Source organism: Phyllostomus discolor, chromosome 5, assembly GCF_004126475.2.
Source record: "Phyllostomus discolor isolate MPI-MPIP mPhyDis1 chromosome 5, mPhyDis1.pri.v3, whole genome shotgun sequence".
Lineage (NCBI taxonomy): Eukaryota > Metazoa > Chordata > Mammalia > Chiroptera > Phyllostomidae > Phyllostomus > Phyllostomus discolor.
In genome coordinates this window covers 13,927,492-13,954,489 of record NC_040907.2, presented here as the reverse complement: position 1 = coordinate 13,954,489, position 26,998 = coordinate 13,927,492, and the positions used below count along the sequence as shown (strand labels likewise).

The 26,998-nt window shown below is 58.1% G+C and overlaps 3 protein-coding genes across 8 annotated transcripts; all 3 read right to left on the bottom strand.

Moving 5' to 3' along the window:
* Positions 1 to 2,668: 2,668 nt before the first annotated feature.
* On the bottom strand, positions 2,669 to 11,302 carry C1QB (complement C1q B chain). Its single transcript, XM_028513079.2, has 6 exons — positions 11,273 to 11,302; positions 10,551 to 10,679; positions 9,581 to 9,877; positions 9,397 to 9,472; positions 4,551 to 4,751; positions 2,669 to 3,391 (listed from the first exon to the last, which is right to left on the bottom strand). Exons 1-6 carry the CDS (start codon positions 11,300 to 11,302, stop codon positions 2,817 to 2,819), a joined length of 1,308 nt encoding a protein of 435 aa, XP_028368880.2. The 3' UTR covers positions 2,669 to 2,816.
* Positions 11,303 to 12,481: 1,179 nt separating this feature from the next.
* On the bottom strand, positions 12,482 to 17,055 carry C1QC (complement C1q C chain). Of its 5 annotated transcripts, none has more exons than XM_028513078.2 (3): positions 16,915 to 17,055; positions 16,421 to 16,602; positions 12,482 to 13,320 (listed from the first exon to the last, which is right to left on the bottom strand). In XM_028513078.2, exons 2-3 carry the CDS (start codon positions 16,599 to 16,601, stop codon positions 12,764 to 12,766), a joined length of 738 nt encoding a protein of 245 aa, XP_028368879.1. In that variant the 5' UTR covers position 16,602; positions 16,915 to 17,055; the 3' UTR covers positions 12,482 to 12,763. The 5 variants fall into 5 exon arrangements, with proteins under 5 accessions (XP_028368879.1, XP_035881396.1, XP_035881395.1 ...); XM_036025503.1 differs by having other exon boundaries at positions 16,892 to 17,042; XM_036025502.1 differs by having other exon boundaries at positions 16,421 to 16,614; positions 16,892 to 17,037.
* A 3,231-nt stretch (positions 17,056 to 20,286) lies between these two features.
* C1QA (complement C1q A chain) lies at positions 20,287 to 23,207 on the bottom strand. 2 transcript variants are annotated; one of them, XM_028512804.2, is made up of 3 exons: positions 23,078 to 23,207; positions 22,052 to 22,221; positions 20,287 to 21,044 (listed from the first exon to the last, which is right to left on the bottom strand). In XM_028512804.2, exons 2-3 carry the CDS (start codon positions 22,212 to 22,214, stop codon positions 20,470 to 20,472), a joined length of 738 nt encoding a protein of 245 aa, XP_028368605.1. In that variant the 5' UTR covers positions 22,215 to 22,221; positions 23,078 to 23,207; the 3' UTR covers positions 20,287 to 20,469. The 2 variants fall into 2 exon arrangements, with proteins under 2 accessions (XP_028368605.1, XP_028368606.1); XM_028512805.2 differs by having other exon boundaries at positions 23,042 to 23,134.
* Between the last annotated feature and the right edge of the window lie 3,791 nt (positions 23,208 to 26,998).

Sequence of the window (26,998 nt, the reverse complement as noted above, 5' to 3'; positions counted from 1 at the left end):
AGATTGGGCCGTCCCACCTGCTCCTGGGTCCCATAGGACACCTTTGGTCCACCCTCCTTTCCTCCTAAGTTAGTTCAAGATGGTTTCTGTCTCTTGCAATTAAAAGGGCCCTGTCATGTTGAGAGCTGGGAGTCAGGGTCCAGGTGAGTTTATGAAGGTCAGGCATCACAGGCCTGATGGGACACTCTTCCCTTTGTTCTTCTGCCCAGCTGCTAGCTCAGCCAGAAGGTCTGAGTTTCAACCCCATCCCACTGAGTGTTAGAAGGGAAGGGGGGAAAGGAGGCGTCTGGGCAGCGGAAGCATGGGCCAGGTTCTGAGACCTGCCTGCGGTCAGCCGCCTCTGGGCTTCCTGGTTATTTTGGTCCCAGTTCCTGTGATGGGATTTTCGTCGTCTCCCCAGAGAGCTGTAGAGGCGAACCCTCCCCACTGGCCAGGAAAGAGCAATAATAAGGTGAAGCGTTTACATACAGTGTCTGTGTACAGCAAGGCGTGTTTGATTCTATGGGCACGGCTGACCCTGCAGCCAGAGCCACGGGTTCCTGGCAGACCCGGATGCTTGTGGGAAGGCACGAGTGGGCACTGTGACGTGTCCTGCCTGGGGTGGGGGCTTTGGTGGAAGAAAGGCTGTAGGGTTAGCGTTTCAGGGTTAGAGGTTGGGAGTGTAGGTCCAGCGGGAGAGCCGGCTGCCAGAAGCAGCACTGGAGACAAACTCTGACTTTCTGTGCTGGCCAGCTTTGCCTGGGTCCTTGCGGTGAAGGGGGTGCCCTGCATGGGCTCAGCACCAGCGGTCAGATTTGCCCCTGGGGTCAAGTGTAGCACCATATAGGCAGGTCCAGCCACAGAGGCTCGGGAATGTGGACTCCTGGGGTCCGACAGGATCCGGGGAGGGGCTGGGGGGCTGTGAATGGGGGCTGTAGAAGGGGATTCCAACAGGGGAGGGTGGCAAGGAGGTGGTAGGTATGTCTACAGGTTCAGCAAGAGCTTTGAGAAAGACAGAAGCAGGCTCCACCATGTACCTGTCGGCTGTGTGGCTGTGGGCAGATCACTTGCTCTCTCCGAGCCTCAGACTCTTATCTGTAAAATGGAGATAATACTATGTATCTGCAAGGACTTGTGGTGGGAACTGAGTGGCTAATGTTCATAAAGCACTAGGTGCACAGTAACTCAATTGTGATGTGGTGACTATTATTGTAACGATTAGTACTCAATTCAAAGACCAGGCGGAGTTTGTAGTAAAAGGGTTGAGCAGCAAAAAGAAGCCTCAGGCCCTGGAGAAAAGGCCCCAGGTCTCTGTTGAAGAGTCTGCGGTTGGGGCAGGTCCTCGAGGCCAGAAGTGAGGCCGGGAGATGGGGGCAGAAGCCGTGCCCAAGAATGGGGCCCTGAGAAACAGGTCAGCCAAACAGGAGCCTGGGTTGGTGCCATGACCCTATGTGACAGGCCAGGGTACTTTGAACCCCTCCTACTTGAGGTCAGGATTGGTTGACAGCCTTTGCGGAGTAGGGCTCAGTAGGAGGGTTTGCAGAGAGAAGGCGCAGGTCTGGGACTGTGGGCGAGCCTTACGTCTGTGGTCATGAGTCTTGACTGAGTGGCTGCCGTGCATCTTGGGCTCTGGGGTGAGGGTGGGGGTTCAAACGTAGGCAGGATGAAGTGCTCACAGCCCAGCTGGGGAGATGGAGCAGGCATGAGTGAGAGGGCAGATGCAGGCTGTGCACGCTCACACCCGAGAGCACGGAAGGGGGTTAGGAGAGGTCAGCGGAGGGAGAGATGTGAGGCTGGAGTGAGCACGTCTCAGGGAGGAGTTGTGGCTCCAGTGAGCTTTTCAGGGCCGGCCAGATGGGCAGAGCCGAAGGGGGGTAGCGTGAGTGGGGCCCCCGAGGCAGGAGCCCTGGGGTTTGCCTGGAAGACAGAAAGGCCTCGGCTGGTCTGGAGTGGGTACTGTCTTTGACCAAAGGAGAGGAGGGCCAACCCACAGAGAGAGCCTTGAAGGCCAGGCTCGTGGGCTGGGACTGCATCCAGCTGGCCGCGGAGTGGCATTTGTCCTCATTGGATGGCGGAGCTTGTGCCAGTCTGGGAAGTTACTAGGAGGGGGATCCCAGGGGGAGACTCACAAGGGGAAGGGTCTTGACTCCAGGTCAGTTAAGACTGTGGAGGGGGGCCCCTTGATCCCTTGGGTGGGGGTATATGACATTATAAGCAGAAAACCCCCTTTCGTGGTTGGCCTGGACAGGCTGCCTTGAAAGAGGTCTCAGGTCATGGCAGGCAGGCCTGCCCTTGGGCCCCAGCCCTGCTGTGGGGCTGAGGACAACCTCCTCTTCCCTCCAATCCTCAGTTTTCTCCTCTGCAAACTGGGCACAATGTAGCATGACTCCCAGGATGGCTGTGGGGATTAATGAGAAAATGAGGAGAGGGTCTAGCTGAGTGCTTAGAGCATAGTAGGCACTCAATAGATGATGGTGTTCCCTCCGACCTCCTACTGTGTGGCTGTCACAGAGCTGGACGCAGAGTCTGGCCCTCCAGTCACCTTCAGTTAGATAGAGTTCCTGTTGTCAGAGGTCATTCATTCACTCATTCATTCTTTGTTCAGTCATGCAACTAGCATTCAAGCTTCGTTTCTGAGCACGTACCATGTGCCAGGCGCTGGGACACAGAGCTGAATTAGACCGCCGGCCCTCGGTCGGGACGAGTTTATTTACTCATTCATTCAGCGCACCCACGGAGACTGGCTGTGTGCTTTGGCTGGGCAGAGGTGGCGTTGGGGGTAAAGTGAGCTTTGCTGGTGGGCGAGGGGTGGGGAGGGGGATGAATCAGCCCCACGGTCACGCCTCTGGGTTCGGGAAGAGCAGGAACCCAGAGAAGATGCTGTTGGCACCTTCCATGCCCAGCAGGGAGTTCTTTTCTGTGGCCTGCAGGAAGACGCTCTCCCCCTCCTCCAGCTTGAGCACGATGCCGCCCGTGGTGACCTGGAAGGTGCTCTGCACGTAGTCGCAGAAAGTGACCACCTTCTGCCCGCGGTCACGGCCCCGCATGAGGTTCACACACAGGTTGCCTCGTGAGCTGGCGTGGTAGGCGAAGTAGTAGAGGCCGGGCACCTTGCAGATGAACTTGCCGCTGCGAGGCTCGTAGTTGTTGTTCTCGTTGGTGATTATGTGGTCGAAGCGGATGGTCTGGTCCTTCCGCAGCGGCGTGTTGACGGTCCGCGTGACGGAGAAGGCGATTTTCTGTGTAGCCCTGTAGTCTCCCGATTCCCCCTTGGGGCCACGGGGTCCGGGGGGCCCTGGGGAGCCTTTGGGGCCCATGGGGCCCTTGGGGCCGACTTTTCCCGGCTTCCCTGGGATCCCCGGGTCCCCCTTCTCGCCAAACTCGCCGTGGTCGCCAGCTACCCCTGGCATCCCTGGAAAAGCAGAGGCAAGAGATTACCAAGAACCGAAGAAAGGGGCCCTGGGCTAAGAGGCAGGGGGCCTGGCTGAGCAACCTTGGGCAGGTCCCTGCTCGTCTCTGGGCCTTAGCCTCTCATTTGTGAAAAAGAGGGGGCTGGTCCGAGGGCCCCCAAGTCCCCTTCCAGCCCAGCTCTCCAAGTCTGTGATGTGCTTGGCTACGGTGGGGACTGACACCCATGGGGTGGGAGCAGGGTCTCCCCGGGGAAGGGGCTGGGCCAGCCCTCCTCACTAGCTCACACGGCACCCTTGCTCAGCCCTCAGCCCGAGGGCCGGGTAATCATTGGCACACATGCGGTCCCGCTCTGTCCCCTCCCCCGTGGCTGACGTCTCCAACCAATTGTGCAGACTTTCTTGCTGAACCTGGAAGGGGGGCTTGGAACCCTCCCACTCCACCACTCCAAGAAGCTGCTACCCCTCCGCTTGGCACAACACAAGATAAAACCTCTTTCCCATAGAGTGGCGGAGGTTAGTGGCGGAGGTTAGTGGCGGAGAACATGGGTTCGGGGGACAGACAGAAGTACGTATCACGTCACGTCTGCTGTTATTAGCTGTGCCACCTTGACTCAGTCAGATTCTCCACGGCTCAGCCTCCTCGTCTGTAAAGTGGGGATGATGAGATTTTGTGGGCTTGTGAGGACGGAATGAGCCCATCCGGGGGGACAGGCTGGTTGGCTCTGAGTCAGTGAATGCAGGAACTACATTTCACGGGGGCCTCTGGATGGCAGGAAGTCTCACTGGATCCCTGTGACAAGCCCACAAAGTACCGTCTGCATTTTACAGGGGAGGGAACAGCCATTCAGACAGGTAGCCCAGGGAGGCGTGACTGTGGTGGCACCCTCTCTCTACCTGGATTTAGTGGTCAGAGACCTGCCATCTCATCTCAGCCTCAACATTTACTGAGCTCCTTGGGGCAAGTCAGTGGCCTTTCTGGACATCAGTGTTCCCATCTGTAAAATGGGAATCCGAATTCCCTCCTGGCAAAGTTATAGCGAGGGCTCAGCCAGCTGATGGATGGATGAAGTGTTTTTGCAACCTCTAAAGTGGGCAACTGTGACTTGGGACGGGGCAGGGCCTCAGTCAGTGACACCAATGTGTCCCCAGAGTACACAGCACCTTTCTCTCCCTTTATCCCTGGCGTCCCAGGTGTGCCATCAGCTCCTGGTGTCCCCGGAATGCCCGGGACGCCGGGGATGGCGGGGTGCCCGGTGCACTTCTGGGCCTGGGAGACATCCGGTGGCCCCAGGAGCAGCAGCAGCAGCAGCAGCAGGGGGCCGCCCCTCAGGGTCTTCATCACCGTGCTGTCCCAGCTGCGTCCTGCGGGGGGACAAGAAGAAGGCGTGGTGGGTTAGCGCTGTGGTGCCTCCTCATTTCTTTTTAAATTCCTCCGTCCACTCATTCTTGGTTTGTTTGCGCGTTCAGTCGTTCAGTCGTCGGTGTGCTCGCTGAGCGTGCCCTGTCCCCCAGACCCTGTTCCAAATGCCGGGGATACAGCGGTAAACACGCGGCTAGGGCCCCGCCGCCGTGGAGCCGACAGTCCAGGGGAAGACAGCTGATGAGCAGGGGAGCGTGGGAGTGAACAGAACTGGTGAGAGACGGTGGTGAGTCCAGAGGAGGCTGGGGGGGGGCTGCATTTGTGAGGGACAGTTTCTAGATGGGGAGGCATCTCTGAGACGTGGAAGTTCACAAAGGGCCGGGGTGAGAATGTTCCCCGGGGGGTGGGGGGCGGCGGAGAAGGACAGTGGGGGCAGAGGGGAGGGAGGGGTCAGGGCCTGGCGGCGGTGGCCTGTGGGTTTTGGATTTTAGCCTGAGTGTTCTCGTTCATTACAGCTTCTGAACTCAGGGTGCCCACACTGCTCGCGCAGCCAGCTACTTGACATCCTCAGCGCAGCCCCGCAGGGAGGAAGCTGTTATTGCTACACTGAAGGGGACCCTGACGGAAGCTCAGGGTGGCGAGTCACTTGCTGGGGGTCACATAGGAAGGACTGCAGCCAGGACTCGAACCCAGGCCTGTCGGTCACTAAAGCCCGTGTCCCTGACAGTGGACCAGCCCATGTCTTACGGCAGGATACTCCCGGGTGCCTCCAAAGGCTGTGGCCCTGGGCGAGAGGGTGGTGCTGGCCCCTCCTTAACCCCAGAGAGCCAGGAGAAGCTCTGGGCCATCTCGAGCTGGGCGGCACCGCCGGTGCCCCATGGCATCAGTCCTCAGGGTGGACCCGACCTTAAACCTCATCGGGTCCAACCCATCGCTTATTGTTTTAAATCGAGCTGACACTCACTAACATAAATTTGATCATTTTAAAGTGAACATTTAGGTGTCGTTTAGCACATTCATGATGTTGTGTGAACCCCACCTCTAGTTCCAAAACATTTTCACCGCCCCTCCCCCCCCCCGTAAAACTGTGCTCATTAAGGACTCACTCCCCAATCCCACGTCCCCCTCGGCCCCTGACAACTACCAATCCGCTCTCCCACTCTGTGGCTTTGCCTGGGCTGGACGTTTAACACAAAACAAATCACACAGTACGTGGCCTTTCGTGTCTGGCTTACTTCACTCAGCACAACATTGTTCAGGTCCGTCTGTGCTGCGGTAAGCATCCGCACTCTCTGTCTTTAATGGGTGAGCAACAGTCCATTGTATGGACATGTTACAGTCTGTCTTTCCCTCCATTGCTGATGGGCACTGGGGAAGTTTCCGCCTTGTAGCTATCGCGAATAGCGCTGCTGTGAACAGCCGTGTGCAAGAATTGTTGGAATACCTGCTTTTAGTTCTACGCAGGAATGGAATTACTGGAATTACCGCCTGGGGTCTCCTGGCAATTCCGTGTTCAACTTTTTGAGGAAACGTCAGCCTGCTATTTAGTCTCCTCAATGACATCTCCGCCCAGGGCTCTTCCACCTGTAACTTGCACCGTCTCAGTAACAAGCAGCTCATTACCTAACCAAGGCAGCCCATTCCTTCTTTGCCCAGATCCGAGTTCTCCCTGTCCATCAAGCCTTGGGTCACAGTTTCCTCCTCCGGAAAGCCTTTTCTCATCACCCCTCAGGCCACAGAGGCTGAGCTGGTTCCTGCTCCTGAAACAGGGGCGCAGAGAGGCCCCTGCACACCTCCCAGGACAACAGTGGGGACCCCGGCAGGGCCGTGGCTCGGGAAGGGCCACAGCGTTCCGAGCTCTGGCTCAGACTTGCTGCTGCTGCCGCTGCTGTTGTCGGATCCTCACCACCCTCTGGGGAAGTAGGTTGTGATTATTTTCCCCTGTTGCAGGTGGGGAAACTGAGGCTCAAATGTTAGGAAGCACCCTGCCCATAGTTATCTGGGAGTTTGTTATGGCCAGACTCATCCCACCCCTGTCTCACGCTGGCTGGGGCCAGCCCAGAATTTGGCACGTGGAGGCCTCCCTGGGACCAGAAAAACCTGCCGGGTTCTGGCTCACATGCTCAGAAAACCAGCCTCACCCCTCAGTCTGGTTCCATCAGCTCACTGCCCGAAGCCCCGAGTTATGCCAGGCTCTGGTCTGGGAGGCTGCACTGGGGCTGTGACTGGGACCCAGGGAGACCGGCTTAGGCTCCACCCTGCTCCGGAGAGAGGGCGGTTCAGGGGACCCTGCTCATTTTTGAAAGGACATCAGTTCCCACTGTTGCTGGAGGTCTCACAAAATGACAGTCTGACTACATTCATAATCCATGTGTCGGGTACTTAGCAGGGAGCAGGCTCTGTGCCTGACACGCCCTTATCTCATTGAACTTGATCCTTACAACAGCGTCTGGAGAAAAGCATCCCTGACCTCTCATTTTACGGATGAGGAAACTGGGCACAGAGACAGCAAGAACCTCATTCAAGGCCACACAGCCCTGAGGGGCTGGGATTCAAACCTACGCCCATTGGGTTGTAACACTCACAGGGTGTTGAGAGGCTGCTGTACTTGGTGGGTGAGAACACGGGCCTTGCAGCCAGATGGCCCGACAGGAGGCGCTAATGCGCCGGCTGCACTGGCAGCCGAGCTGGGCCTGGGGCCGCTGCCCTGTGAAGGAAGCTCTCGTCATCACTGTCACTGTGGCTGTTAGGCAGCAAACACACACACGGGTGGTGAGGGACCTGGGGTGTCATCAGGAAATCAGCTGCCGGGGTCCCCAGCAGACCTCTGCCGCTTCTTAGCGGAGGACCTCAGACAGCTCCCTGCTCCCCTCTGGCCACAGCTGTTCCCACGATACGGGGCTAACACCAATCTCTGCCTCGTGGGGCTGCTGGGAGGATGGATGAGTTTGGGCTTACAGCAGGGTCTGGCGTGCTGGAAGTGCATACTGTGTATTTGTTACTTTTAAAACAGTCCCCATCATCTCAGAATCCCCAAGTTGTGGGACAGGATGGAAGACAATCAGAAAAGGAGCAGAGGGTCGGTCTCTTTGAGAGGTTGGGCTTGGGGAGGGGGTGCATCTCAGGCAGAGGCGGTCCAGGGGTGCAGAGTGCCCATCAGTGAGGTGGGCGGAGGGACAGCAGGGTCCTGACCTTTGATGAGACCCAGGCTTCTTGGGGCAGTGGGAGGTGGGGGTTGGGGGGTGTGGGGGGATCCAGGCTCTGGCTCATTTCAGGGGCTGCTGAGTCTCACTGGGTCAGACCCCCACCCCACCCCCGCTGCCTTCCCCGGCCATCATCACCACCAGCCTTGCCCCTCCCTCGTGTCTTTCCCTGCATCGCTGACCCCTCCGTCTCCTTCCAGCCCCGACAATTCCTTTGTCCCTGACTTGGAGTCAGGCCAACTTGACCTTGAACCTCCCCGCCCTTCTGCTGCCACCTCCCTGTGTGACCTCAAGCAAGAGCCCGAACCACTCGGAGCCTCTTTGGAAAAGTTAATTTCTGGGCTGGAATGGGAGTAAAAGGGAGAAAACGGTACTTGAACAATGATTAAAATTAAATTAAATTAAATTAAATTAAATTTTAAAAATGAGAAAACTTATGACCAAAAATATACATATATACAGTTGAAGAGAAGTAAATTGGTATAGGATGTCAATAAACTCAGAATTCAGCAGGTTAATGACAGACTGTAGGCCTTGTAAAAAAATTATTCAATATATAAGAAGTCCTAGATACAAATGGTCCAGCTCTGCCATTAACCAGCTCTAGAAATTCAGATAAAGTCACATGATTTCTATGACCCTCAGTTTATCTGTAAAATTAAAACTAAAGTTTCTAATCTGCCTACCACTCAAAATTGTCATGGATTATGTATGCATAAAAAATGTTTTGCTAATCTAAATAGCTTATATATTTGACATGTATTAGTACTGATCCATTTTTGGTCTTATTGTATAAAATAAAGGAGCTGAAACACACACACACACACACACACACACAAAGGAAAGTTAATTTCTACCCTGAAAGGGCTGCCAGAGGATTAAATGAGATGGGTTCTAAAAAAATATAAATAAAAATAAAGGTCCCTGGGGTGGTGTAAGTCAAATTATTTCTTCGAAAGAGTCATCCTACGCTTTCTCAGCAGAATGCCAGGAAGTAAGAGAAGGCAGGTACTGAAGAAGGTCTGGGCTGGGTGGAGGGGGACCTGGGGTCTCACATCCCGCTGCCTCTGACATCTTGGTCCAGGTGGTTTGCTAAACAGTGGGTGACCTTGACCTCCTTTAGGGCACATAAGACCCCTGAAAGGTTCTGCTATCCCCAGAGAGGGTCTCGGCCAAGAGGTTCTGTGACTCACCCCAGGTCACCAGCACTTAAGATGCAGAAGCAGGACTCAGCCTGCATCTTCATGACCACACAGCCCGTCTGCTGGTGGCTCCCAGGCAGGCTGCCTCCCCATCCCCTGGGCCCTGGGCGGCTGCAGATCCCCAAGTTCACCTCCAGGCAGTGTGATTCCCGAGGTCAAGGCCCAGGCAGGAATGCCCACTGTAGGAATCACCACCCTCTGCCGGCCAACCCCCCGCCCCAGGCGCTGGGCCCCATCCTCACCTGGGAACCTGGCGTCCTGTGGTGGTGCCCTTTGGTGGCGCAGCACTGGGACCAGGAGCCGGGAGCCTGATGCTCTCTGTGCAAAGCAGAAGTTCCATTTCCCAGACACGGAAGGGCCTTCCCCTGACAGCCCCCTCCCATGGGCCCAGCTGGCTGCCCCCCTGCCCCGTCACCCTGCTCTCACCCCATCCTGCTGCCTGCAGGCAGTTTCAGGTCCCGTTTCTGCAGTGCGGAGGGACTTACCATAAATAGGGTGGGCCAGTGGCGAGTTTGGTTTCGCCAGCTCAGCAGCTGTGGGGGGAACAGGCTGTCCTGGTAGGATGTCCACAGCTGGTGGCTCGGTCCCAGGGCCTCTGACCTCACGAGCTTCTAAGGGAACAGGGTGTTCCTCAATGAAGTGGACATGTGGCAGGCCTGGGGCCTGGGCGCTGGAGCTGGAGTCAGAAACCTCGATTCGTGACCTGGCTCTGCCGCTTGCCAGCTAAACGTTGTCAGCCAGAGGGGTCCAAGGGAGCCCCATTTCCTCTGTCGCGTGATGGGACCATCATTACACCTGCTGCAGGGACCGCAGGGGGCGCGGAGGGGCTCAGATGGGACGGGGAGGAGCAGGGAGGGCGCGGGCAAGCGCAGCGCACCTGCTCCTTGTTAACAGCACGCCACGCCCCAGGCTCCCTCTGTCGGGCCGTCTCCTCTGCTTTCTTCCCAGCCTGCACCCTTGCTCTTTCCCTGTTCCCAGAAAATAATCTAATAATGAAAGATGCATTTTAAATGTGGCCATTATTTATTTATACAAGCAGGGCTTGAAGCTGACGACAATAACAAGCACAGGCAGGGGACTGTTGCTTGTTGGTCTTGGAACCACACCAAGTTAGAGCTGGAGAGGGGCTCGGAGGCCACCCAGCCCATCTGCCTCGGTGTAGATACGGGGAAACTGAGGCCCCGACGTGCCCTGCATGGGGAGATGGATCCACAGGCAGATCAGCCCCGGTACCTGCCCCCACGGAGCGCCTATTCTACTAGGGGAGACGGGGGGTGAGCCACCCGGTGACACATGGTTCCGTGGCTCCTGTGACAAACGTCACAAAACAGGAGTGAGTGCTGGAGCCCGGACTTTGTGCAAGTGGCCGATGCAAGACCCGGAGCCGGCATCTCACACTAGATACAGCCTCGTTCTGGGGCTGCGTCTCCAGCGAGGTGACGCCCCGTCGGCGCGGTTGCCCGGCAGGCACAGGCACCAGCACCAGCGCCGCACGGGTCAACAGGTCCCGTCCTGATGTCTGTGCCTGGAGATGGGAGATCGGTGGCCTGTGGGTGCTGCCTGATGGGGCCTGTTAACTGCAGTGGGTGGTAGGGAAAGAAAAGGGCAGCTTGATAAAACCAAAGGGGCCAGGCCTGGGTGAGGATGGGATGGTGTTGGGTGCTGGCGGAGAGAGGGGGGTGAGTGGGTTGCAGGTCCAAGAGGCCATGTGAGGGTTTCTGGAGCCACCTGGGCCTGGCCTCTAGTTCTTTGGTGGCTGGTGGCAATGGGAGAAGATGAGTTTGAACCTGGGGTAGAAGCGGCAGGGAGGGGGTAAAGGCAGGGCTCTGGAATCGACCTTTTCCAAATTTGAATCCCAGCCCCGCCCTTTTCTGGTTACATGGCCTCAGGGACATTTATTGACTTCCTGGGGTTGGCACAGGGGGGCGCAGTGAGGTAACCTGCCCATCTGGGGCCCAGCTGAGTGCCCAGCCCTTGGTGGGCACAGTGCAAACCTGGGGAAAGTGCGGTTTATTTGAAAAAACAGAACTCTTGGAGCCTGGATTAGGGGGAGGATTAGACCAGGGACAAGGAGCGAGGGGGTCACTGAGTCCTGACCCCTGAGTGGGACCAGCTGACCTCTGTGCCCGTGGAACTGCTGACTCGCATCCCTTTGTGAAAGGACATCTACAGCTCCTCAACGAGAGACCCTCACAGCTCGGCGTGCCTCATTCCAGCCCCTGTCCCGCTCACTCCCACACCCTCCTCCCCTGCCCCCTGGAAACGCCTCCCCCAGTCCTTCCCAGCCCAGCAGAGAAGCCGGCATTTTCACAGGCCTGCCTCCCCTGACAAAGGGAGCACAACAGGGAAACAATTACGGAAAATAAAAACGGCCCTAACACTGTCGTTTCCCAGAGTAGGGGTCTCTGATCTGATGCTGCAGCCCACATATGTGGCATATTGACTTTTTAAACAGAAGCGGACTGAGAAGAAAGATCACCGTGGGCATTGCGGGGCGGGCTGCTGAGTGGCCAAGGGCGGGGAGCTGTGAGCGGTGTGGCCCTGTGACCCCGGCTGCGTCCCTGCCGGAGGCACCCAGGCTCCGTGAACCGGGCCGGGCCCCTCAGCCCTGGCCTCTGCTCTCGCTCCGTGTGTGTGTGTGCCCTTCTCTGTCCCTCCTTCCCAGCTCACACACTTCTCGTGTCCCTACTGTGTGCGGGCACGTGCCAGAGCGGCCCTGCCCTCAGGGAACCCTCAGGGCTTAGTCATGAACACTGACTAATGTAACGCGTTGGTGAGCATCAGGCCTGGTGCGTAGGAAGTCCTCAGTAATCCCAGATATCGTGATGTTTTCATTCACTCACTCATTCATGCTCCTAGTCCTTGATTTACCCACTTACTCACTCATTCATTCACCCCAGTTCACTCATTCATTCAGCACAAGTTCATTGCACACCTGACCTTTGTCTATGCTGGGCTTACCGGAGCCCGAACCCCGCCCCACCCCCGTGACAGGTGCTCCTGAAATTCAACATGAATCTGGGAACTCAAACACACCCCTGTTCACCCATGAGCACGGATACCTTTAACGACAGCAGTGCCTCTCACAAGTGACAGCAGACGGCCCCTTGGGGACCTCTTAGAGTCGCTAGCCACACTTGAGCGTCTCTCTCCCAAAGGGCCGGATGGTGCCGGGCATCCCAACATGGGCGCCAACCTGGACGGGGCCCTAGCGAGATGCCCCGTGTGAGTCTGGAGCCCACAGACAGCGGTGGCAGGGGCCTCTCTGAAGGTGAAGAGACCTGCTTCCTCCAGGTGGCAGAGAGGACTCAGAGCCGTGCGTTTTCATTGATTTAATCATTTATTTATAGGTCTGCCTGAGTCTTTCCACACTTAGGGAAAAGTAATGATGGCACCAGGGGTGTTGGCTAAGTGTCAAGGCAGCGGGTCCTGCAGGAACCCGGAGAAGGGAGAGAACTCACGGGGCGGGGGTCAGGGTGGGCTTTCTGGAGGAGGAGTCCATGGGGCGGGTGGGGAGAACGGCCCGAGCACGGGTGCGGCACGGTGAGTTCACGCGGGAAAGCCGGGTGGTGGGGGGTGGCCCAGGGCTGGTGGGGCGGACCTGGCGCCCTAGTCGGGGAAGAGCAGGAAGCCGGAGAAGACGCTGTCGGAGCCCTCCGTGCCCACCATGCCGTTGTAGTCGTTGACCGCCAGCCACACCTCGTCCCCCACCTGCAGACGCAGCAGCACCCCGCCCGAGCTGACCTGCTTGCTGTTGGACATGTGGTCGCAGAAGGTGGTCATCTTGACACCATTGTGGTACAGCAGCACGCACAGGTTGGCCGTCTGTGACGTGTGGTGGGTGAAGTAGTAGAGGCCGGGGACTTTGCAGGTGAATTTGCCCGTGGTTGTGTCATAATCCCCCTGTGGGTTAGTGATGACCGTGTTGAACTTGACCAGGCTATTGTCTCTCGGGTACTGGACGGTCTGCCGTGTGACCGTGAACACTGACTGGTGCTTCTGCTTGTATCTGCCTTCCTCTCCTGGCTCCCCGGTGGGCCCCATTAATCCGGGGTTCCCCGGCAACCCGGGGGCTCCCATGGGGCCATTCTTCCCAGGGATGCCGGGTGTGCCAGCTTCTCCCTTCTGACCCTTGGGTCCTCGTGTCCCAGGAACAGCTGGGATGCCTGGGGAGAGAGCAGGTGGGAAGGGAGTGATGGGGCAGGCGACAGGGGAGAGGGACCCTGGCACTGGCCTCTAGGGGACACACCATTGGGGTCTGGTCTCTGGACTCTCTTTCCATCAGGAGCACTGTCCACCTGGGGCCATGTGCAGGGAGCAGGGGTGGCAGAACAGCTGGTAAGCAGGTCAGAGTCCAAGCCCTGCCCCCCGCCCCCTGCCCCCTGCCCCCCGCCTGCATACAGACTTGCCTTCTGACCTTGGCTGAGACACTGTCTCCTGGCCTCAGCCTCCACATTCCTGACACAGAGGGCAGGAGTAGCCAGCCCAGGGGGCATCAAGGGTGGGATCTCAGTGTGTCAGAGGCCACGGGCAGCACGTGGCCTCGGAGAGCTTCTACGTGGCCGACGCGATGTGTTACTAACTTTCTTATTTGCAGCCCAGCGTTGGTGTGTTCAGACCTCCCTCACCCGAAAGTCCGGTTCCCCCTGACGAAGATCGGGAGATCGGTCCGAGGCAGATTCCCGGGGGAGCTCCTAGGTCCCGTTTCAGGCCCTGCCACAGGCGCTGACCCCTTCAAGGCCGTCTGCCTAATGTTATATTTACAAAGTTTTTCAACTTTTTATGTTAAAATAATCACAGATCCACAGGAAGTTGAAACAAAAGAGGCAAGAAGGTCCCATGGGCTGGTCCCCTAGTTGTCCCCCTGGCACATCCTCACGCCCGGGACGGGGACCATGGTGCAACCCACCGAGCTCCACTCACACACACTGTGCACACTGTGTGTGTGCGTGCATAGTGCTAACACAATTCCGTAGTGTGTGTAGATGTGTGTGACACCCCCCTCCCTGCCATCAGATGTGCCCCTCATTTAGGGTTGTTTTTCTAAAAGAGGGCCTTCAAATTCGACAAGTCTCGGAGCCCTACCAAACCCGTGTCTGCACCCCAGGCCAGCTCAGTGCGAGGGAACCACTGGGCGGAGCCAAAGAGAAGCTGCCCCTCAAAGGGGGCTGCTCCGGCCTGTGGCCCCCGCCCTGCCTGGCTCAGCCTGCTTCAGCTGCCTGTGACAGTTGGCCAGGTTCTGCTCTCCTCACTTGGAAGAGGAGACGATTAAGACCAGACGCTTGCCCAAGGCCATGTTGCTGGTAGGAGGTGGATTCAGGGCTCAAAGTCAAGTCTGAGTTGCAGTCAGAATGTCTGATTCTTGTCACCACCCCCGTCATCTGCGCCTCTGTGAGATTCTTCTCCCCTTGTCCAAACCATACTCATCTTTTAGGGCCTGGCACCAGACTCCTCTTCCAGGAAGCCCTCTCTGACCACCTCTGCCTGCCCTCATGGCCGCTTCCTTCTCTGGCTTTCTTAGGAGCGGGTGTCTGTGCAAACCTACTTGTGGCAGATCCTCTACATGGCTCATGGGCCATTTAGGTCCCAGGGTTAAGAGCGGGGGCACGGGACCCAACAGACCTAGGCTTCAGGCTGCGTGACCCTGGGCAGGTGACCGCCCCTTCCTGAGCCTCTTTTGCCTCGTTGAGATAAGGGCATAAGGAAGTGGATCCCGCAGAGCCACCGGAGAGAATGGGATGGGAGAAGGCACGGGCCAGGCACCTCGCAGGAAGTACTCAGTGAGTGCCAGGTCCCTGTGACGGTCGTCAGCAATGCTGAGTGGGCGCCAAGTCTCATCCTTCCAGATGTCTTCCAGCATGTGATTGGGAGGGGCAGGACTCAGCCGTGGGGAGGGGGCCTGAGAGGCGGTGGGCGGCAGTGGTTAAGGCGCTGGCCTTTGGAGTTGGGCAAGGCTCCACTGTGTGACTTCAGGCAGGTTACTCAACCTCTCTGAACCTCAGCTTTGACATTTATAAATGGGAGTAAATCACTTCTTCAGAGGATTTGGGCCACAGTTTTGCTCATTTGCAAACGAGTTAACAGTTTGATCTGCCCCACTTGGAACCACGCCTGGCACAGGCAGGAGCTCAAAAGTTAGGGGCCCTCTGCCCCTGGGCAGTGAGGTGGTCAGAGGCAGTCTGAAGCACAGGGTCCCCAAAAATGGCACACCTGGGGATCCTCCTTCAGCTCACCCCGAACTGGAAGATTTCTTCTGAAATGTCGGTAAAATTCCACTCCATTGCCAGGAGGGAAGGTGACTTGGGGAAATTCCTAAGGACACTCCTCTGCACTGGCTCCCCATCCCCCCACCTCTGCCTCCCCCATCAGCCCTGCCCACCCCAGCCCAGCCGCACACATGCCACCCCCAGGCACACCCCTCCACCGCCCAGATATGCACCTACTTCAAAGGGGGCACCACACCGAAAACTCTAGCCTCAGCCAGCACCAGCCCATTCTCACCCAGCACCAGCCCCGCTCCTGTCCTCAGCCCCTTTGCTCAGGGTGGAGCTTGCCCGTGAAACCCCAACAGAAGGTTCCTGGGATCCTGACTTCTCACCCCCACCCCCTCCAACTGCCCAGATCTTAGGGAGGAGGTGAGCACAGATTTCTGGTGGAAACAACGATAACAACAGCAATAACCACCATAGCATACGTTTTGCAATGCCTGCCACGTGTTCGGCACTGTTTTATAACTTAATCACCATAGCACCCCGTGCAGTAGGCACTACCCCTTCCCCGCTTCACAGATGAGGAGACCGAGGCACCGGATGGTGAGCAAGTGCCTTGCACAAGTTCACACAGTGGGAAGCGGTGGGGCTGGGACTTGAACCCTGCTCGTCTGTGCATTGTATACATTCCCTGTGCTCGCCCCACCTTCCCCAGGGGTCCATGTTGCAGAGCATGTAGTAGAGGGGTTGTAACAGAGCAGTAGCCTAGCATTTTAGAGTTTGCCAGAGGTTTCCCCGTGGTCCCTGTCCTGTGACCCTCCCTGCTGCCTTCTGCAGGGGCCTATCTTCTCTCCCTAGCATCAGGTGAGCAGTCTGGGGGGGCCTGAGGCCTGGGCTCTGAGGGGCTACCTCTGCCGGGAGAGCTGGGCTGTGCCCCGGGAGCAGCCGTGGCAGGAGGGACCAGGCTCCGTGCCATGGGGTTGCTGTCCTCCTTTCCCCAGGCCCGCCCCCGCCCCCAGGCCTGGGCGACCCCTCCCCACGAGGCCCGCCCACTCACCTGGTTCACCCTTGGGCCCTTGCAGTCCGTCGTGCCCGTCCTTCCCTGGGGACCCGGGCAGGCCCGGCATCCCGGGGATCCCGTAGCACTGCGTGCTGGCCTGGCTCTCGGGCGGCAGCGCCAGCAGGAGCAGCAGCAGGTTCAGTCCAAGGTGGGCCCAGGAGCTAGAGCCCCTGTCCATCCTGGGGAAGGAGCTGGACGGGAGACCCGGGCTGGCCTGCCTGGCCCCTTGCTCCCCCTCCTCGCCCTCTCACTGCCCCGGGCTCATCCCCTCCACCCTCAGGAACCCACCTCCCTTCCCTGGGCCCCTCACCCCTTGGGGTCGCACGATGCATGGACGGTGGGGGAACGTCTTGGAGCTCAGACCCCCAGCTTAGCGGGAATGGGCCCCCCCTTCTCTCATAAATCAGGCTGTCCCCGGGGCCATGTCTCAGGAAGGTGGTGGGGAAAATAACCTCCCTTCACCCTCACCTGGACAGGGGTCCTGGCCTCACCTGGGGGTAGGAGGTCTGTGGCCTGGTCACTGAGATGCCTTCCAATCTGCCTCCCCTCTCCAAGGCAGGAGGACACCGTCTCAGAGTGGACACAGCAGGGAGGGCCCCGAGCGGACTGGGCGGCCCCCGCCTCCCACCCTCCCCGCAATCGCACATCCCCTTTCCCGTATTTTTTCCTGACTCGATGCTTTCTTTTGGGCGCCGAGCCAGGCTGACCACAGTGACACTTCCGTGGCCCCCACCCCTGGGTCACGCGTGTCCGAAATGGGGAAACGTCCACCACTCCGGATCTGGCGGAGGGCGTGCGCGCGTCTGTGTCTGTGTAAACACGGCCTCCTGGGCAGACTTCCCCTGGAGACAAGTTCCGCCCTCGGACACCTGCCCCCCTGGCTGGCACTCCCTGTGCCTGAGACTCAGCTGCTTCACCCCCCACCCCCCGCCCCCGCCCAGGAGGAAGTCGTAGTCCCCCCGACAGGTGAGGACACTGAGGGTCAGGGAGGTGGAAGCATTTGCCCAAAGAAACCAGGCAGTGAGTGGGTTCTGGGGGTCCGAAGCCTTGCTCTGACCCCTCTGCTCGGCTCCCACAGAAACAAGCCTCCTGTGCATTTGTCAAGTGGCAGGCCTGGTTCTAGAAGCTTCCATGTGCCCCCCCGCCCATATCACAGTTGGGGCTGGACGCCCAGGACAGGTGAGCTTTGATGGCAGGCGGCCTGCTGAGTTGGACGGGCTCCTCTGGCTGCTGTCGGTGGCCTCAGGGGTTCATTTCCAGCCCTGCCACCCCTTGCCTGGGACCTTCAGCAGACCACGGACCCCACCCAGGCCTGTCCCCCGGCCCTTCACTGGATGGTGGAGAGGGCCGGGGCTGTGCATGTGGGTGCCTCTTCCTCGGCTGGGGCCCCCAATGAACCCACCTTCCCTGCTGGCACTGCACCCCTCACCTCCATCCCTGACACCCCTGCCTTTGGTCTTGGAGCCTCTTATGGCCCAAGGGTCGGGCTGGCAAAGCTGGGAGAGGCCCCTACCTCCTCTTCTCCTCATACAAGATTCCAGGGAGGAAGGAGGTGGCAGGCTGCGGAGTGCCCCAGCCCTGGCCCCACCCCTGCCACCTAGGGCATTCAGCGCCAGTTCCTGCTCCGTAAATGGGGGGTCCCATTGGCTCCCGTGCAGCGCGGTGCTGAGGACTCTGGGGCATGAGCAGGAGTTCAGAGCCTTGCCCCTGCTTCCCCAGGGGACCCTCAGGGCCCCAGTCTCCCCGCCTGCCCCTCCACACGCTGGCACAAGGCTGCAGAGTGTGGAGCGAGAGCAAAGATGTGAGTGCACTTGGCCTTGAGAGTCCCAGGGCGGGGAGCGGATGGATGGCACCTGAGCTCCCATCTTCCTCCCCTCACTTGCGCCTGGGTCTGCTTTGTCCAGCAGATGGCAGCCTCCGCCCATGCTCCGCACTTCCCCGCCCCACCTGCCGGTCCAGCTGGGTCCCTTCCTTTCGGAGGGGGCAGCGGTTTGCCTGGCAGAGGTGGGTCGGTATGGGTGGGATTCAGGGTAAGGCGGGACCACTGTTTCTACGGCCTGGTCCCTCCCACCCCCTTGGGGCTCCACCGCTGCCCTTTCCTTTGAGTCTCACTGCAGTGAGAGAAGCCCTCGCCTTGGGGGTCAGGCAGAGCAGGTTCAAATCCAGGCCCTGCCACTCTGGCAGTGTGACCTTGAGTCAATGCCTTCCTTCTCTGAGCCTCAGCGTCCTCACCGCTTTGCTGGGGTTACATGTATCAGTAGGTGACATGTCCACACACAGCAGGTGCTCAATGACCTGTTTCTCTTCCCAGCCCAGGGGTGGGTGTGTTCTGGGGGGCAGGAGGGTCACCGGGGCAGAGCGGGGACCCAGTGGGGCTGAAGGCCCTGCAGCATCCAGCACTGCCCCAGGGCTCCAGGGCGTCCCTGCCTTCTTCCTAACTCCCATAGGCTTTTGGCCGGGCCGCTGCAGGCCAGGGTCTTGGCTATGTCGGAGGCAGGGGCGGGGGTTTGTACGTGTGGACTCTGAGGCTGCTTGTGCGCCCGTTAGTGGTTGGGGGAGACAGTCCCTGGGGGGTGCCGGCGATGTGTGAGCAAGCACGGGCCTGCCAGAGGGAGTGGGGGTGTACAGCCCTGTGTGTCAGGGGTGTCCTGGGTCACCCCGTCTCAAGGCGTGCGTGTCAGAGTACTTGTGACAGTTCACAGGGGCCCTCAGGTGTCTGAGGCAGGGGCGCATAGGTGTGACGGCCTGCAAATCCCTGGGTAGGGTGGTGGGTTTGTTGGCGTAACGCCTGTGGATGTCCAGGGGGTGTGCACGGGTGTGTCTAAGAAAGTGAGTGTGTGCTGAAGGAGGGGATCCTGTGCCCGTGTTTCAGGGAGAAGAGGACAAGTCTTGGTCCGGGAATGTGGGGAGGTGTGCATTTGTGGTGTGCGTACACGTGTGTGCATGTGTGCGTGTGTGCACATGCAGCACAAAGATAAGCCAGCCCCCCTGGGATAATGCACAGGGAGGGCACTGGACATTCTCAGGACCGACTGCTGGTCTCATTTTCCTCACATGCACAGGGCGCACCGGGCCAGCTTCTTGCTCCCGCACAGCTCCCGGATGGGCCGAGTGGGACCCTGGGAATGAGCCACGGATGTTCCAGACCCACCACCCCAGTCCGCACCCAGGCGGTGTGCCCAGCAGGCTTGCGGCCCCAGCCTCCGCGCCTGCCGGGGTTGAAGCCCGGGGCTGGACTCAGGAAACTGCCTTTGGGGAGGACAGGTGGATGCCCTTAGGCCAACTGCCCTCCGCCAGCCCTGCCCCTGCCTTTCTGGTCATCTGTCGGGCATGTGGCTGTGGAGGCTGACAGGGCAGCAGTTAAGACACCCAGGCTTGGGCACCAGGAAGACCTGGAGTTAAATCCCAGCTCCTGCGCTTTATGCCTGCCCCAGCGCCCAGCCTCAGCTTTATTATCTGGAAAACAGGGTTATAATTCCCATCTCAGAGCCCAACTGTAAAGATTATACAAAATGTAACAATAGCTAAACTGATGTGGCCCTGACGACGAAGCAGGCCCCGCACCACTATTCTCACAGAGTAATTCCTTTAGCCCTCCCACACCCCTCTGAGACAGGGGTTATTCTTATTCCCACCTTCCAGGCCGGGAAACTGAGGGTCCCTGAGGTTACAGGACAGGGACTCGATTGGGCCACCTGTAAATGGCAGCCTCAGGATTTGCACCCAAGCCGACGAGGCCCCCGGGACCTGTCCCACACACGTTGTAAAACACCGAATAAGGGCCTGGCGGTAAGCACCGAACGGTCGTCCTTCTCACGCCTGCCTCCCAGTGCCCGGGGCAACAACTGAGTCTCAAGCCAGCAGACAGGGACACAGGCATTTATTCCAGGACGAGTCCCAAGAAAGGATCTTTCTTCAGCTAAAATGGCAGCACCCCACTTGACAGAGCAGAGCACCGACCCCAGAGAGGTGGAGCGAGTGGGCCCGGGTCACACAGCAGGAAGCAGGCGAGGCCAGGGGAGGGGAGGGGTCCCTCCCGCCCTGGTTCAGGCGGATGGGAAGATGAGGAAGCCACTGAAGACGCTGTCCGCCTCGGGGCCCTGGTAGATGCGGCCCTTCACGGGGTCTTTTTCGATCCAGACCTGGTCTCCGTTCTGCAGCTGGAGCACCGTGCCCCCGGACACCACCTGGAACATGCCCTTGCTGTTGGTGTCACAGAAGCCCAGGGAGCGCTGGGTCAGGCCCCTCCTGGAGGACATGATGGACAGGCAGATGTCCCACTTGGACACCACCTGGAAGGTGAAGTAGTAGTAGCCCGGCACGGCACAGACGAACTTGCCCGAGTTGCTCTGGTAGCGGCCTTCCTCGTTGGTGATGACCATGTCGAAGATGACCACGTTGCCGCCCATCGGCGGGTTCCGCCTTATGGCTGAGAAGGCCGGCCTCGGCTGGTCGTTGATGTCTCCCGGGTTGCCCTTGATGCCCCTGTCTCCCGGGATGCCAGGGGCACCCAGGGGACCACTGGGTCCTGGGTAGCCCATTTTGCCAGGGCTTCCAGGGGGGCCGGGGTCCCCCTCGTCTCCTTTAAGACCTCGGATGCCTGTCCGGATGCCAGGGGCCCCTGTGGGGAGGAAGGCCAGGGTGGGAGTGAGAGTCCAGTGTCTGCCCGTCCTCGGGGAGGTGGCTGGGACCCCGGAATGCGGCGGGATAGTGGAAAAGGGAGTGCCTGGGCCTTTAAGACACTGATTCTGGGTGGCCCTGTGACCTTGGGCAAGTACCTCAGCCTCTCTGAGCCCCGGCTTCTTTATTGATACAATGGATGGAAGCGTGAACAAGCGCTTGGGGCAGTGTCACGTTCTGGGAAATGCAGGGCACTGGTTCCCCCACTGTGCCTCTGCCCACGGACCTGCACCCCCTTGCAGTTTCGGGGTGCCTGAAGGCAAATTGTTGCGAATGTCTCTGCAGGCCTTTCCGGTCTGCTGTGGACTGTGAGGTCGGTTGGGGGGGGGTATTCCCACGAGACTTCCCTTCCCCGTTCTGCTCATGGCCTCCTCCCTTTCCCATCACCCCCAGGCTTTCCCCTCCCACGTGAGAGTTTCAGAAGCCTGGACGGGCTGGAAAGGGGGAGCAGGGGGAGAAGGGGGGTGTGGGTGAAAAGAAGCAAACAAGGATAGCGGCACTAAGCGACCCCTCTCTGTGTGCTGGGCGGGGTTATCTCTCCGTTTTACAGATGAGGAGGCTGAGTCTCCCAGAGGGGCGCCCAGCAAGACAAGGAAGGGCGCCCAGGTCTAACGCCCAGGGCACTCATCGTTCTGATACAACGACCGAGGACTGGGCGCAGTTTCGGGACCAGTCCCATTCATTGCTTGCAGTGACCCATTCCCAAAGGAGACAGACAAGGCCGAGGACAGAGGGCCCGGGCAGCTAGGAGGACGTGGAGAAGCCTGCGAGTCTGGGGACATGGTCCGGGGAGAAGGCCAGGCCCCCCGCCTCAGACTCTGGGACCAAGTGAAATTGGAGGGGCTTTATGTGGTAGCCTCCTGCTTTTTGGTGCCACCCCCAAGCCTCCAACCTGCAGCCCAGGCCAGGTAAAGGGATGAGGGGCCAGGGTTCAGGGGAGGTACTTACCTGGCTCCCCTCGCTCCCCCTTGAGGCCCGGCCGCCCAGGTCGGCCAGGTCTCCCTGCAGCCCCATTCTGCCCGTTCGGTGCTTGGCAAACATCCTGGGCCAGCGTGGAGGCCAGGGCCATGGCCAGCACACCAACCACCAGCCAGCCCCACGGGGCTTCCATGATGCCGCTGCAGAGACACGACAGGGTCCGGGCACTGGACGCCACCCACGCATGTACACCCAGTTCTCATACTTGAGTTCCCCCCCTCCACACACACACACCGCTTTCCCCTTATACCATTACCCCCAGCGCACACCTCCCCGCTTGAGGGACGTCTGCGTCCACACCCCACCCAGCTCCAGGGAACACGAGCCTTTACAGAGAACCACGAACACACACAGATACACACGTGCCGCTGAGCACACTCATGTGGTCACACTCTCAGATGCACAAACGGCCTCTCACTCACACACTGCCAGACACGCAGACCGACTCCATCCCTCACTCGCCTGGATGCACACGTCCCTACACCCCTGCAGACGACCGATTGCACTGAGCAAACATTTATGGAGAGGCCGCCCCCTACTGAATCAGCCCTCTCTCCCCCTGATGGCAGAGCGGCGCGTGCACACGGGAATTCACAAACACCTGCCCACACATCTGCTTACTCCCCTCCACACGCGTCCCCTTCCAGGCTGACTGTCCCCCATGGCCCCCCTCTGCAAGACCCCTGTGCTGGGCTTTGAACCTCTCAGCCTCCAGCTTCTTGTGTGTGAGGGGGTCAGGACCCAGAAACTCTGGTTAGAGCTGGTGGGTCTGTGTCCCCACCTCCCACCGTCCCCAGGTCCAAGGAGTTAAGTGCCCCCTCCTAACCACCCCCCACTCAGTGCTCCTGGGTCCTGAGTAAGTGCCCCACCCCACCCTGGCCTGGCCCAGGCCAGCGAGACACGCTCCCCCTCCCACCGGCCTCAGTGGCCCAGCCCCCAGGCCTGCTCCCGGCTCCTGACCTTCGCAGCCCGCTCCCTCTCAGGCGCTGGCCTCACCTGCCTTGGGTGGTCAGCTCAACTGGATGTTCCTGCTGTCCACCCAGGGGCCTCTGTGGGACACCCCGCAGGCTGATGCCGGCCAGCGGCCAAGTTTCACATCCCCTCCCACTTCCCCTTCTCCTTCTCCGGACCTGCCCCTGGCATTGCCCCACGGGCCGGAGGCTGACCCGGGACATTTTGAGCAGACCTCAGCAAGACTGGGACATTGGACAGCCTACCCCAAGCCACAGCTGGTGGGGGGGTGGGGGGCAGGGACAGCGGTGCGGGGGGAGGGCTCGAGGACGGAGGGCTGTGGAGGGCGCAGCGGGCAGGACTGGTAAAATCAGTAACTTGTAAGGCTGCTTTCGGATGTGAAAGCAGCAACCGGTACGCATTGTCAAAGCTTGTGGACACAGAGAAGCACAGAGAAGGAAGAACAGCGCAGCAACAACGAGCAGCCCGAGACCAGCTGTCTGGACGCGCCACGTCCCGGGTGCACGTGCTGGGAAGAGCACGGAGCCTCCCGAGCACTGGCTTTTCCTACTGGTGCACTGGGAGCAGCAGCTTCTCCGCCTCATCGGGTCACCATAGAGTTCTAATGACACGAACTGGGCACACGGTGAAGGCCTAATAATGAGCTTTCAAAAAACATTTAAAAAATAGTGACAGCCCTGGCCAGTGTGGCTTCTTTGGTTGGAGCATCGTCCTGTAACCGAAAGGCTGTGGGTTCGATTCCTGGTCAGGGTACACATCTAGGTTGCATGTTTGATCCCCAGTCCAGGCGTGGGCACAGGCACGTACAATCCAGGGTCCGGGTGCTGATCCCTGGTCCAGGCGCGTATAGAAGGCAACCAATCGATGAATCTCTCTCTCTCTTTCTCTCTAAAAAAAAAAAAAAAACGAAAAAAAAATGTACTAGGGTGAAAATAAAAAAAATAAAATAAAAAGTGACAAAGCCCATGAATTCTACCATCTAGAGAACTGCTGTTAATATGGATGCCTCATCTAGACTTGCTTGCTCTCACTGATGGGGTGCTCACTACCTGTCAGCACAGCTCGCATCACCATTGCCAGCTTGAATCCTGAGAACACTCACCTTTAGGTTGAACGATCTGCCTCCCACTGCCTGGGGACCAGTGTGTCCAGGCCTGGGCTGACCCTGTGTTTCTACTTCCTCCCGTGGCCATGTTTGTTCCCTGAGGAATCCGCCAGAGGGAGAAGGAGGAGAAAGGGTGGGCTGTCATGCACAGGCAGATGAAGATGTTCTAGGCCCAGGGTTTTCCAGCTTCTGGGACTCTTTTTTTACTTGCTGTCTAGTATAGCCCCTCGTGTCTATCTGACAGATACAAACTAGGATGCTTTGGTAAAAGGAGGGCCCGGCGCTCCTCCTGCCAGCCCCTTCCTTGCTCCCCCAGATTCAGGACGTTAGGAGAGTCTCCATGGCCCTGGACAAGCTACACTATTTCTCTGGACTTCAGTTTCTTTATCTGTAAAGTGGGGATAATGCAGCCTCCTCACTGGGCTGCCGAGGGGTTACGTAAACTTGCAAGGAAGTTCATACTGTCGAACCCCACATTAAAATAAGTCATTGTGAATAATATCGGTGCGACCTTGGGCGAGTTACCTCACCTCTCTGAGCCTCAGTTTCTCCACCTATCAAGATGAGGGATCAGGTTGGAAGCAGGAAGGACTGCCCCACATGGTCCACAACACCCCTTCCAGCATTCGTTTTCTTTGATTGTATTGTTTCAGTTTTGCTTCCCCGACAAAGGAATTCGAAGAAAATCACATGTCAGAGTCGGAACCAGCAGCCTGATTGCTCCCATCTTACAGAAGAAGGAACGGGACACCAAAGGCAGGAGGACTGGCCCTCACGGAGAGTGGAGGAGTCGGCAGGAGGGAAAGTAAACCCTGGGGAAGGCCTCTGCAATCACAGTTCTCAAGCTATTAAACACATGATTCTTACGGCAACAGCTAGTGAGTACATGCCGATATTTTGGGTAGCTTATTAATGAGGGAACCAGCAGGATGACAAAGCTAGTTCAAGTGACGACTCTCAGAAGAAACATACATGGACCTACATTATGGAGAGAAGAGAGTCAGTGAAAACAAAACAACAATAAATAGGAATTCTAGAACATTCATAAGGTGGCTAAGTTAGCCCAAAACTGGTGAATGGTCTACAGGGCCATAAAGTCATAATGTTGGGGTTATCTTCTCTATTAAAAAAGAAATCATTTGCATCTCTACCAGACAAAAATAATTTGCAACTTATCAGTTTTCTGCCAGCCACCAGCTATCTTTCCAGAACCCAAACCCTGATCAATAGTAAACAATAAGTCGAGCGAAGTGACATTCCCCTCGAGTGCCAGACGACCCTTAGGAGGACTTGTCAGACACTGCGCTCATTTGACTTTGAAAGGACACCAGTTATCTGTCCGCCTTATTGCCAAGCGTGGGAGGATTTTACTTATCAGGCTGTTGCAAGAGCCTAAACGCTTTGGAGGAATAAGAGGCATCGATAGTAATGAACGTGTCATTAGTGTGAAAAGTGGATGGGTCAGTGATGGCCCGTGAATGTCACAACAGGGACGTGTCCAGGCAGAGGGGACAGGCCGTTTCTCCGGAGCTCAGGCTGGCAGAGGCGAGGCAGGGGGTGGCCGGGTGAGAGGGAACCAGCCCCAGGGGGCGGCCAGGGGCCTAAGGAATAGCGTCCCCCTGCAAAAAACCAACCAAACAAACAACAACAAAAAAACCCCACCTCTAAATTACTCAAATTCTTCACCTTGGAGTCCCAGCTCGTTCAAGGGCTGGGTTCCGAAGTCAGCATGTTAGGCAAAAATTGGAAGTGGTCAACGCCACTGTCGGGAAAAAAGTCTGAGAAAAGCGCGTGTTGGAAACCACGGAGTTTCACGGCAGCTTTCTGCTGTCGCCTTTGGCTCTGACATCAGAACAGATTTCTCTTTTCTTAGTTGAGTATCACTTGGCTAATGCATGTGCCCTTTTTGGAAAAAAAGAAAGACATGGAACCCTTACAGACTGGAGTCCTACCCAGCCGGGAGGCACTCTTGGGGTCTGTGGCGGACCCGGGGACAGCAGGTCCAGGCAGGTCCCCTCCTTCCCTCTGGTTGCTGCAGAAACGGGCTCGGGGGAGGGGGGAGGGTGGGGGTGCCGGTGACAGCAGCACCCACTACTGCATTCCACCCAGCGTCTTTAGCTCTTTCTCTCTCTCTCTGAATCTTATTAGGCAAAAGGCAGATAGTCAAATGTGTATGGAATGGAACTCTGAATTTCTTGTATTTTTTAATTAAAAAATTGAGATTTAATTTACATGCAGTAAAATGTACAAGTCTTGAGTGCCCTGCTCAGTGGCTTTTCATGTGTGTGAATTCTCCGCTTGCCACCACCCAGCCTGAGAGACAGGACATTTCCGTCACCCCAGCGGGTGTCCTTGGGCCCCTTAAATCACCCCCACACCCCCAAAGGGACCAGTGTGTTCTGACTTCTACCACCATTGGTTACTTCTGGCTGTTCTTGAACTCCACATAAATAAGAATAATCCAATTTGTGTCTTTTGTGCCCTGCTTCTCTCTGGTCTCACGCTTGTGAGAGTCAGCTGTCCTAGTGCATGAATTGGTTCCATTTTCACTGCTGAGTAGTATTCCGCCATGTGCCTATGGCTCCCTTTGGTCAGCACTCCTCCCGGGGACTTCTGGGGTCCTGATGGATAAGGCCTTTGAGAGCACCCCTGCCCGGGTCCTCCCCCGGTGCCACCCTGTGAACACACATGCTCAGGCCTCCTCGGTGTGTGTGTGTGAACGCCAGCGAGAGGCACAGGGCTTACGCCGAGGCCCTCCCTCTCCTCTCCGCTGCCCCACAAAACAAGGAACCCCTGCTGCACCCTCTGCCTGAACCCCTTTTCTCCTTCTCACGCGGTTC